The sequence below is a fragment of the Echiichthys vipera genome (assembly GCF_963691815.1).
Source record: "Echiichthys vipera genome assembly, chromosome: 15".
Classification (NCBI taxonomy): Eukaryota; Metazoa; Chordata; class Actinopteri; order Perciformes; family Trachinidae; genus Echiichthys; species Echiichthys vipera.
Genome location: NC_139840.1, coordinates 13,248,483 through 13,260,014, shown reverse-complemented (window position 1 = coordinate 13,260,014; position 11,532 = coordinate 13,248,483). Strand labels below are relative to the sequence as shown.

At 42.0% G+C, this 11,532-nt stretch overlaps 1 protein-coding gene across 9 annotated transcripts in view; it reads right to left on the bottom strand.

Annotated features, from left to right (window-relative positions):
• Positions 1-324: 324 nt before the first annotated feature.
• The window catches only part of adgrl2b.1 (adhesion G protein-coupled receptor L2b, tandem duplicate 1), an 87,809-nt gene continuing 76,601 nt past the window's right edge, over positions 325-11,532 (bottom strand). For 3 of the 9 annotated variants that reach the window (XM_083928685.1, XM_083928686.1, XM_083928689.1), the window contains 5 exons: positions 11,123-11,291; positions 10,200-10,328; positions 8,177-8,273; positions 6,954-7,079; positions 325-2,312 (listed from right to left, as the gene is read on the bottom strand). In XM_083928685.1, coding sequence (XP_083784811.1) covers positions 1,444-2,312; positions 6,954-7,079; positions 8,177-8,273; positions 10,200-10,328; positions 11,123-11,291 — 1,390 coding nt within the window. In that variant the 3' untranslated portion in view covers positions 325-1,443. Of the gene's footprint in view, positions 2,313-2,791; positions 2,917-6,953; positions 7,080-8,176; positions 8,274-10,199; positions 10,329-11,122; positions 11,292-11,532 lie in introns of all 9 variants that reach the window. The other 6 variants (XM_083928687.1, XM_083928688.1, XM_083928691.1 and 3 more) reach the window with 5 other exon arrangements.

Genomic DNA, 11,532 nt, shown 5'->3' with positions numbered 1-11,532 from the left:
CAGCTGAAACTAGTCCCTAACAAAACCAAAATTTATTCCTGTTACATTTTGCAATAAAAAAGCCTTAACTGCCCAGCTGTTTAAAGAAATGATTTAGATTTGAAAAAAAAAAAGAAAAAAGGAAAGTATATGTTGGTGACCAATCTTTGAACATCAACATCGTCATTAGGAATTGGTAGATTTGGGGCTGAATGTCCCACACAGGCTGGGAAAGCCGGGACAGACTCTTTTTTTTTTTCATTTAAAAAGTGGAGTGGGAATAAGCAGCCAGACATCTGCGAACAAGAAAAAAATTTCACATTTATTTGATATCAAACAGGAGTTGAATTAAATATCAGCTGATGATGGACTCTTACTAAAGAAATAAAATGAACCTAATCAGTGCTGCAACAACTTTTCACACTTTCCAACCATGTTCTTTTTTTCCTTTTTTTCTGAATAGTTCAGTTAATAAATTAATTCGTTTCAAAGGATGAACTATGTCCGCACAAATGGCAACATTGCATTGATGCGAACATAGGTCTTTAAACCTGACAATTTCTTTCAAGTAAAATAAATTACACAAGTTCCCAATTCACTCCAAATCTGTGCATGGCTCGGTGTTGACGTATATACTACTGGCAAAAAACTCATCATTCATGAAAGCAAAAGCACTTCACAAGCAGAGATGTGAGCATGAATTCATATGGACTGATATCTCTCAAAACTTTTTTTTTTCATATTCAAACATACTACAACAAGTCAAGTGTGAGAGGAAAAAGCACATTTCCACCATTTTGATTAACCTTGAATCTTATTAACATTGTAAGGGCATAACTACTGAATGGTTGTCATTTCTTTTTTTTTTTCTTTTGTCTTTTTTTTTTTTTACTTTTTACACTAGTGGTACAGCAAAATATATTTTCTTTAGCTGTTACTTGGACAACAGTTAAATGTGCAATAGAGAAAATATAAGGCCTGAGTCTGAATTAGTGGTTTCTTAATTTTACAGTCCTGACTGTGTAGTGGAGCGACACTAGTTCTAGTTCTGTACTTGTACATGACTAAAAAGACCCCGGTTCTGCAAAGTCCCCCAAGAATATGCAAGTTTCAAAGTTCTTTTCTTGGAGTATTTTTTAATCCCTCGTTCTTCGACAGTACAGTACAACAGAAATGCCAGACTTATCTCTGACACAGCGGCCTGTGTGTTATTCTCTGCACCTCTTTAGTCCAACAGCAGAGCTCTTGCAGTCCACATTTGTCTGGCCGTGGATGGACGTGTTTTGTGTGTTAATGAGATCTGTGTGCAAAAGTAATTTCTTCATTCCATTTCCCACCCAACAACATTTCACTTCCTGTCCTAACAGGAAGGGCATGTGGAGTGCGGAGCCAGACTTGCCAGCTCTCTTGACATCAACCGAAAGCACCCATCTGTTAAAACCTGTGCAAACAAAGACGGCCAGCTCAGAGGCTGGTAATGAGCTGCATTTGTCCATCGCTGGGTGCCTCTCCTTCCTGTGCGCAGTCTTCATTGTTGGGTGGGATGATGCACCCATCGCTGGTGCCTCGGTTTATGTGGTAGTAGGACAGGGGCTGCGGCGCATCACCGAGCTCAGGCATGCTTTTATGATACGCGTCCTCGCTCTCGCTTTGAGGTGAGGGGGAGAGCTCCTCCACCTCCTCCTCCTCCGGCAGGTACGGCGAAGCTGGGGGTGAGGGTGAGTCTCTCAAGTTTGGCATGCTGGTGTAAAGGGAGTCTCTGTTATTGTTGGGTGAATGGGAGCCCATGTCCTCCACTGCAGTAACAGTTTCAGAGCCATGGTCGCCCTGCCCCTCCAGGCGCCTCGGGGCCTTCTGGGCGCTGTAGAGCAGAGAGTGAGTCCTCTGGGGTAGCAGGGGGGCCTCCAGCGCCTCCTTGTGGTGGGGGTGCAGGAGCAGCTCCAGGGTGGTGTGGCCTCCTCTTCCACTTCCTCTCTGGGGGGATGAAGCCTCGGCATGATCCGCCACGATGGCGTCATCCTCACTGCCGCTCCCACCCCCACCTCGGTCCACCGTCACTCTGGTCTGCGGCGGCAAGGCTCTGTCCTGCTCCCTCAGGGCGTCGCGACCTTTGGGGGCCCCGCGGGGCCTTAGGTTGTTGTGGACAATCTCAGATATGATCATCTTCTCAAAGGCGGCATCATCCAGGTTGAGGCCCCCGAGGTCACCCGTGGCTCTAACGCCCACAGTCTCATAGTCTTCGTCTCGCAGGGAGTAGCTGTTGTTGAAATTGCCATTGAGGGGGAGGGTGTCCATGGCGCTGATGTCCCTGCTGTTGCTCAGAGAGTGCTGTCCTGCAAGGAAAGGCAAAAAGAGTGTGTGAGATACGATTTTTTGCCCTTTGTGTAGAACAATACAGTGTCCACTACACCATCCACATCAAACTTGATACTGCTCAGGAAACTTCCCTGTTGTGCTCTTTGATCTCTGGGTTAATTTAAATTTTATGCAAATACCAAAAAAATGTTAAAATTCAAAGGAGAACCTAATCAGTTCCCCACCATGTCCATCCTCATTATGGCTGAATATCATTAAAGCCAATCTAAGAGATTATCCTGAACAATATTGGAGAAATGAGAACAAAAGATGACTTCAAGCTTAAAAAATAGTACAGCAACACACTTTAAAGTAGCCGATGACCAGATAACAACACAGCAGCATACAAAAAGCAACAGGATAGGATGAGAGTAAAAGAAATACATTAAAGGGATGGTTCAGCTTCTTTGAAGTGGGGTTATATGAGGTACTTATCCATAGTCAGTGTGTTACCTACAGTAGAAGACAGTTAGCACGCCGCCAGTTTGGAGAAGCAGACAGGAGTCCCGTCACAGAAGCTGCTGTGGTCGGGGGCAGCCACTGCAGCAAAACGTACTTTAGTCCCCTTAAATAAAGGCCCACCTAAAAAAAAATCAATATTACTTTAAGTGTACGCTATATTTAGAATATTTTCGCCGCTTTACCACCCCATCAGACAGCTCTTCCTTTGGTATTACATTTTCTCAACAGATTCTTACGCATAAGTGCTGTGCTGCAAGACCAGCTGTTTGAGTCAGACTTTCCTCAGTTTATAGAATAAACAAATATGAGAAAATGAGCGATTACACCAGTGGCAAAGAAATGCTGTTCACTGTGGAGACAAGAAGATCCCTTTATGAGCAAGAGTACACAGGAGAAGAACTGTTGCAGAGGGACACGGCTGACAGAGAGAGAGAGGGGAAACTTCTGTGGAAGAGGAGAGCGCTGTCTGATAGCAAGGTAAAGTGTTGAAAATATTCTAAGTATAGCGTACATTTAAACTGAAATTGATTTTTTTAAAGCCATGTCTTCAGGTGGCTAAATTACGTTTAGCAGCTGCCCCCAGCCTGCAATAGCACATTACTTAGCTCTCGTGTCGGGGCTCCTGCCTGCTTCACCAAATTGGTGGCATGCTAACCGTCATCCACTGTAGGAAACACACTAACTATCAATAAATACCTAATACAACCCCACTCCAAAATAGCCAAACTATCCCTTTAATACAAGCTAATGAGGAAGTGTTGCAACATTAACAATGAATAAAACATTCCACCTGTTAAAAAGGAAGGCAAGACAAAAGAGTAATGTCGAACACAGATGGCAAGCCACCTCTCTGCACTGGGGGCCCCACAAGCACAGCAACAACCCCCCACACACCACGACAGGCAGGCACGGTGCAATGACTCACTTTGCCAACACTCACATCAAGTGTGTCTGCTCAGGCTATCTGGCCTAAGAACAGCTGATGTGCAAAAAAAGTAAAACAGATGCTTTTTTTCAATTGCAGCAGAAACAACAAAATCACTGAAATAAGACCAAAGTGAAAAGCTTGTAACATCCAGCCTGGATTCAGTCGATCCTGTGTCCTTGCTATTAACTATAATTTAGCCCATGCAATGCATTGCTCAAATTGCTGTAGGTGGATGGAGAATGACAGCGAAATTATGTGTTTAACAGCGTGAGAGAGCTAAAGGACAAATCAAGGACAACTGAATCCTGGACTCAGCAGGTGAGAGGGTTCAGCAGCAAGCACAGTTTTTTATTTAAAAGTCTACAGTAAAAGAAGGAACATTTCCTGATGAAAATATGGCTTTCTGAATACCACTTAATTTTTTTGAAGTGTACATCAATTTACATGTGAACAAAAATACACACACACACACACACACACACACACACACACACACACACACACACACACACACACACACACACACACACACACACACACACACACACACACACACACACACACACACACACACACACACACACATACATACATACACACACACACACACACACACACACACACACACACACACACACACACACACACACACACACACACACACACACACACACACACACACACACACACACACACACACACACACACACACACACACACAGGGTAGAGTGCTAATTTTGTGCAGGCTGCTGTCTAAGCTCAAGTAGCAGGATGACAGTGATGGGGGCTAGTTTGATTTGATATGAGGATTTTATTTACAAGGTACACCGTGAGCCTGTTAGTGAAAGGCTGACATTTTTGCAGGGTGAGGGGGATGTCTTCAGTCTGTAGAAACTGTGAGATTTCAAATGAACGTGTCTGTAAAGAAAACAAAAAACACGATAGCAACCCAAAAAAAAGGGTCTAAAAACAACATCAGAGATATTTCTAAAAAGAGTGAAAAGAGCAAAGAGAGCAAAAGGGCACCTCTCTGAATAGACCCTACTTCGTAAATTTGCATTTGTTTATGCGCTGGCAGTGATTTTATTGCAAACAGGTACTGTCTACCAGGAGAGGGGGGGAAGTGATGTGAACAGAATTTAACTGGACACGGCGACAGCTGCAATCTGGGAACCGCTCCAGCTGAGATTCATCCAAGATGTTCTCCTTACCAATTTTACTGCATCAGATGAACATCTGCAGAGTATTACTTAGTATTAATACACTTATAATAGAAGACATGCTCATCCTTTTCCAGGAGCTAAATGTAATGACTATAACAGACAACATTTTGAAAAAGCTTATGTTAAACTTGACAGGCTCTTGTTGCGTATTTCATACTTGGTTGGTGATCTTCACACCAGGATTTGACATTTGTTTGTCATGCCATACTGCTCCTTTCCATATGTTAAATCTTTTTTTTACGTCATTACTTTCTGTTGCTCCTGTGAAATTCACCTTTGACAGAAGTGTCATTGAAATGTATTTCTCCATGTTAAAGTAGGTATTTATGCTGATATTCAAAATACAGCGCCAATTAAATATAGTCACTTTTTATCTGTCTCTGGTGCGCCAGTGTTAACATGTAATTAGTACAATGATTAAGCAAGTAAACATTTTAGGGCAATAAAGCACAAGCTGTCTGAGCACACACTGACTTTTGAATCGGAGCTGCTCGCCTGCTGCTGAGCTGCCAGACAGAAAAAAAAAAAGGCTTTGATTTTCTTTGCAGACATTGTTAGGTCTTAACCCCGTTTCATTATCTCTGAGTGTGAAGTCCTCTCATTGTGCTCGAAGCGAGCTCACAGCACAAAACAAGGCTGTGGTGACTGCAGCAGGTTAAAGTTATACATTACTGCATATCCTCTCCTTATACACATTTGCCATACTGCTGTTTTTGTATATTCTCTTTTATCATCAAATGCCTGGGAATTTCTGAGGGCTATGACTCTGCCCGCATTGCGTCATGAGCTTCTGTTTTTTTCTTCTTGTTTGATTGGGTTTCTTTTGCTCTGCCAGTGAGAAACTAGGTCACCATAAACACTGACATGATTTAAATCCATCTAATTGAAAGTAAACTAAAGACAATCCAAACGTGTTACAATATTATCCATGAATAAAGTGTAATGGCATAACCGATCCTGACCAACGTGTGAAGCTCATATTCAGAGAGGAATTCCCATATGACTGCTCAGCAGAAGAGATAAGATAGCATTGACGCGGGTTTATGTTTACAAAGGAGAAACTCCTTTCGATAAGAACTACTGGAAATACAGAGGAGGTGCGAATGAAAAAAGAACAAACGGTAAATCTAGAGTAATTATTCTCAACATGATTCATGTTGTGTCAGAGCCATAACCTCAACATTTTTCACATTTTTAATACATCTAACACTTAAAAGAGAGAGTTAAATGAGAAGATTAATACAACTCTCATATCTGTATGTTCACTATGCAGTGACAGCCCCTGGTTAGCTTAGCACAAAGACTGGAAATGGGGAAACACCTAACCTGGCCACGAAGAAACGTGTTAAATCTTGTTGGTTTAATCTGCATAACAAATTAAACGTAAAAAAAATGAGTTTTACAGGGGATTATGTGCTGGACTATTTCTTGGCCGTGATCAGCAATGTCTTTGAGTCTTCGTTGGTTGCCTAGCAACTGCTCAGAGCCAAAAAAATAGTCCATCACATAACCCCATTCGTAAACCGGCAAATTCCTGTTTTTGTATGCATTAAACAAACAACATACTATAATGTGTTGTGCTAGTTATTGAGCTTTAGTGATGTTGGTAGGTGGATTTTGTTACAGAGCCAGGCTAGCAGTTTCTGCCGGTTTCCAGTCTTTATGCTAAGCTAAGCTAAGCTAACTGGCTGCAACCTTGTAGCTCACCGACGGCTATGAGTGGTATTAATTCAATCCTACTTAATTAACTCATCCTACTATCCCCCAGAAAGTGATTGAGTTTTTTTAACACACACATGCACACACGCGCGCACACACACACACACACACACACACACACACACACACACACACACACACACACACACACACACACACACACACACACACACACACACACACACACACACACACACACACACACACACACACACACACACACACACACACACACACACACACACACACACACACTGTAAGAATAAAAGTGGAGGGTGGATGTGCACCTGGGGAGTGAAAGGCCGGTGGAGAGGGGGTGTTGCACACCACTGTTTCTGCCAGCAGGTTGTTATAAGGGTTAGTGTCGTGGGTTCGGAGGAGAGGGTTAGTTAGGAGGTAGTTGCCAGTCATCCCTGAAATAACAGGAAGAGAATGAGACAGAGAGAGAGAGAGCAAGAGAAAGAGAGAGAGAGAGAGAGAGAGAGACAGAGAGAGGGGAAAAAAGCAGTTGAGGAAATAGAGCTTGAGGTACTGTACTTCACTGTCTGCGGTGGTGCGCTGCATAGCTGTCTGTCGACATAAACAAACACTGACATTTGCTGTCAAAAATCTGACACCGCAAAAGATTTATGACCTACGATTCGTCTGTCTTCTATTATGGATACAAAAGCAGCCATGCAGCCATGGTCAAAGCAAGGCATTATCCAAACAGTCACCCGCTGTAACTGACAAACAATATTATCACAAGTGTTGACCAAAGCATGGCGACAATGAACTCCAGTGTTTATGTGAAACAAATTCATCCAAACAAACTCTTCCAGTCGAGACACTAGACAAAACATGTCTAAGTGGCCTGCCATGAATAATACAGTATCCCTATCATCCTGAGCATGCTTGTGTAAATCCTCAAGAATGGATCGCATCATTTGGATGGATCGCTGAGAAACTTTGTGCTGGCATGTGTGCTTTAAAAAGAAAAAAAAATTGAAACTAATTCATAACTACAGCCAAATCTGTGCTGGAACACTCTGCAGCCTGAGATGCCGGGATCACTCCCAAAACCTGCTCTGACCTCAGTCTGACTTTGCTCATCTCCTTCTCCAACTCTACACCTTCATCCTGTCAATCACTCTGGGGGGTGGAGATGGGTTTGGGAGGCTGCTGCATAGTCAGAGTCGCTGGCATTTGAAGCACTCATCAGTAACATTTTGTACAACACTCAAATATCACACCTCTTCTGTCTCTGTTCCTCACCTTTTTTTTACGCAATCCCACAGAGCGGGGAAAGTGCGGAAAAAATGCTGCGAACTTTGGTACACAGAGTTTAACACAGTTGCGATGGTTGAAATGCAACATTAAATGGGGTCTTATCTTCCTCTTTTCCCATCTGCCACAGATCTGTGTAAGCTACTTCATTGAAGTTTATTATGAATTCAGAGCTTCATCACAAAGAGAATGGCATGTGTGTGTGTGTCTCTTTTGATGGCAGTGGAAGAAAATGATGGTTCACCTTGGTTGAGTGTGGAGGTGCTGTTTATGTCTCCCGAGATGAAGGAGGACTCTGACTGCTTCCTCACAGTGTCGTTCCACATTCTCCTGATGCGGCTCTGTGGAGAGAAAAGCAGCAATTGATCAGTACTCAACATGGCACCATTGTTATTCAAGGCTCGGGGCCTTTGATTGAGTATCTATGTGGGTTTTGTGACTTGTATATAAGAGGCAAATAACGCCCTGCTTGATGACATGGTCATGGTACAGTGAAACAAAGCCCCCGAACGTGCTATTGATTCAACTGATACCAAAAATGGATACTCCTTACATCTTACAGCTTGTAATTCTAGAGATCGGCCCAGAGAAATTATTTTTTCTCATGGTAGATGGAGCAGGTATTGATTTCACAAAATCACCATAGAGGAGATTAGCGACTTTTGTGTCTAATTCAACCAGACCTTTTCATTTTTGACAAAATTTTCCTGGTTTCTTTCTTTTCGAATAAGGTCATGGTGACAGGTATAAAATAATAATGTTTTTCTGCTTGCTACACTGTACTGTAAACCAAAAAGCGTCTTTTCCTTTTAACCTTGGTAACTGACAATGTGATATCAAAGCAACTTTAAGTTTCAACTGTATATTTGTATGAAAGGATGAATAACCACCGCTCTACAATTTTGAGTCTTTACCAAAGGATAAGGCGAATGTCTCAACCTTTTCTTATTCTCAACAAATCTGGCGCAAAGACCCAAGCCAGCAATGTGTTATTCCATTTCTCAATACTCACATCAATAATCATAAATCTCTAAAGCTAGGTCAAAAGTACAGTACCAGTCAAAGATTTGGACACGTTTTCCCATTTAAGTGAATGAGAAAGCGTGTACAAACTTTTGACTGGTACTGAAGATACTTTCATCATTTCCCTGTGGTTTTTTAACAAACACTTCTAAAGCAGGAGTAAATGGCACATTTACTGGGGACTATATTCAGCTGCGCATTACTACACATCTGGTGGTATTTACACCCCCGATTTTGTGAATATGGGATTGACTCAAAATGAACTACAGTGCCCGTCTTCACTGAAACCAGGGAACATGTCACCCAGTGCAACAGATGTTTTTATGAGTTTTTGAACAAAAATGCTCTGTTAGCCTGGCATCACCAGACGATTTCGCAAAAACGTATTAGTCTGGAACCTCTCAGTTCTTTTTTCAATTTCCAAAGGACCTATTTGAATAGACCTGCAACAACTCTGAGCAACAAAAGGATGTAGCACCAAGTGTCACATGTAAGTTGGGGCAATGCTTGGTCCATTCTGAAGCAGGAAAAACAATAGTGGTTGGTTCGCAAACATTCTAAAATTACAGCTAAATAGCACAGTAAAACGTGTTTCTGAAAACATTTTAGGCAAGAAATAGACAATAAGGTAACAGAATCCTGTTTCAAATTGAATCAGCACTGCCTAGTTTGAAAGTTTGACCTAAGTTATATGAGTATGGTAAGCTGAGCTGGACTGTGAATGCCAGTTACGTTCATAACTAACATTCAAGCATGACACTCTCTGTCACCCAACGTCTTAAACCTGCCCCACATGAGAGAAACACTTGTGATTGGCTCGTCAGATCTCAAGCTGATGGAATTCTGTCTGAATGGGCTAGACGTACCTGCCAGAGTCCATGAAACATGAACTCAGCAGATTCGTTCGATTCCCAGGTTAGAGCACTATGGCACAGAGGAAGAAGCTGCAGTATATCAGCTTTTGGCTGCACATACAAATACTTTTTAGTAGGATGAGTTCATTTTTGTTTTTCGTCTCTTCGTGGGATTTGTTGACAATTAAAAACTATTTGATGATTATTATATTTAAAGACGTAAAAAAGTAAAGAATACATACAACAAATACAACAAATACAAAAACAGTCTATAACATATGAAACTGATTCCACTAACATATTAACTGGAATTTAAACACAAACCTTTTCACACATGGTTTTCTAAACCCTAAACCCCAATATACATTATTCCCAGTGGTGAACATGTACCTGTGTTGCAGATGAGTAGCGGGCCGTGGATCGAGACGTGGCGGTCTTGGCTGCACTGTGGGGGCCCTCAGGTGGCAGCGCGCCGCAGCACTGGGACTGACGGAAACATTTGCTGTATTCTTTACGGACCTGCAAAGATCAGGAAAGACTTAGCACACAAACACTGCCAAATCTTAATCAAATGTCATCTGCGGACAGCTGTTTAAATGCCATATCTGTAAGGACAGGGATAACAAACAATGTGGTAACATGTTGTACAGAAGCAGCACTGTGAAGTCAGTGTTTCTGATTTAGAATGTATAAAATACCATAAAATGCATTATGTAAAAATTTAAAAATGATACAAAAATGAATATTTACAGATTTGCACCTGCAGTACAAGAATTAGATAGATTTGGAAAGTAATAAGTAATTATTAGCTGTGCCATGTTTGATTGTTAGGAAAGCAAGGCTGCAACTAAAGATGCTTTTCATTTTCAATTCATCTACAGATTATTTTCCCGAATAATCGTTTTATCTTTAAGAGGATGTACTTCTGGCACAGCTGAAGAAGTTCAACCTGCCAAAGTGGATGATGGTGTACTTCTACACCGCCATTATCCATCACCGTCTGGTATGCTGCTGCCACCGCCAAGGACAAGGGCAGGCTGCATCGTATCATTCGCTCTGGTGAGAAGGTGATTGGCTGCAATCCGCCATCCCTCCAGGACCTGTATGCCTCCAAGACCCTGAGGCGGGTAGGAAAGATTGTAGCCAATCCCTCCAACTCCGTACATAAACTGGACTAAAACCTCACGCCACATTTTTTCCCAGACTGCATCTGGCCTCAGTAACAGGCTCAGAAATTGTTTTTGCATTTAGTTTATTCAAAAACCGCTTAATAAACTAATCGATTTAGGAAAAGCGATGAACAAAAACCTTACCTTTTTCTGTAGGAGACAGTGGAAGATGAAGATGAACATCCCTTGCAGAGTGTTGAAAATGGTAAAGAGGTAAGCCATCACAATGGATGACTCATTGAGGAAGAACAAGCCAAAGGACCATGTGAGCCCCAATAGACAAAGTAGGACAAATGCTCCCAACACCCATGACCTGTGGAGGAGATGATAGTGATATTAATAGTTACACAGCAAAGTTTTTTCAATTTCATCTTTGCTTGGTTTGACATTCCCCTGCTCAAACTGCTGAAAGCAGCTCATTAAAAACAAGAAAAACAGAAGCTATTTTACTTTTTGGACCGGTTGCTTTAGCAGCAGCGTGGTGTATAAATGGCAATACACAGTTTTGGAATGAATGTGCATTCGATATTTGACACCGCGTCAAAAATAGATGG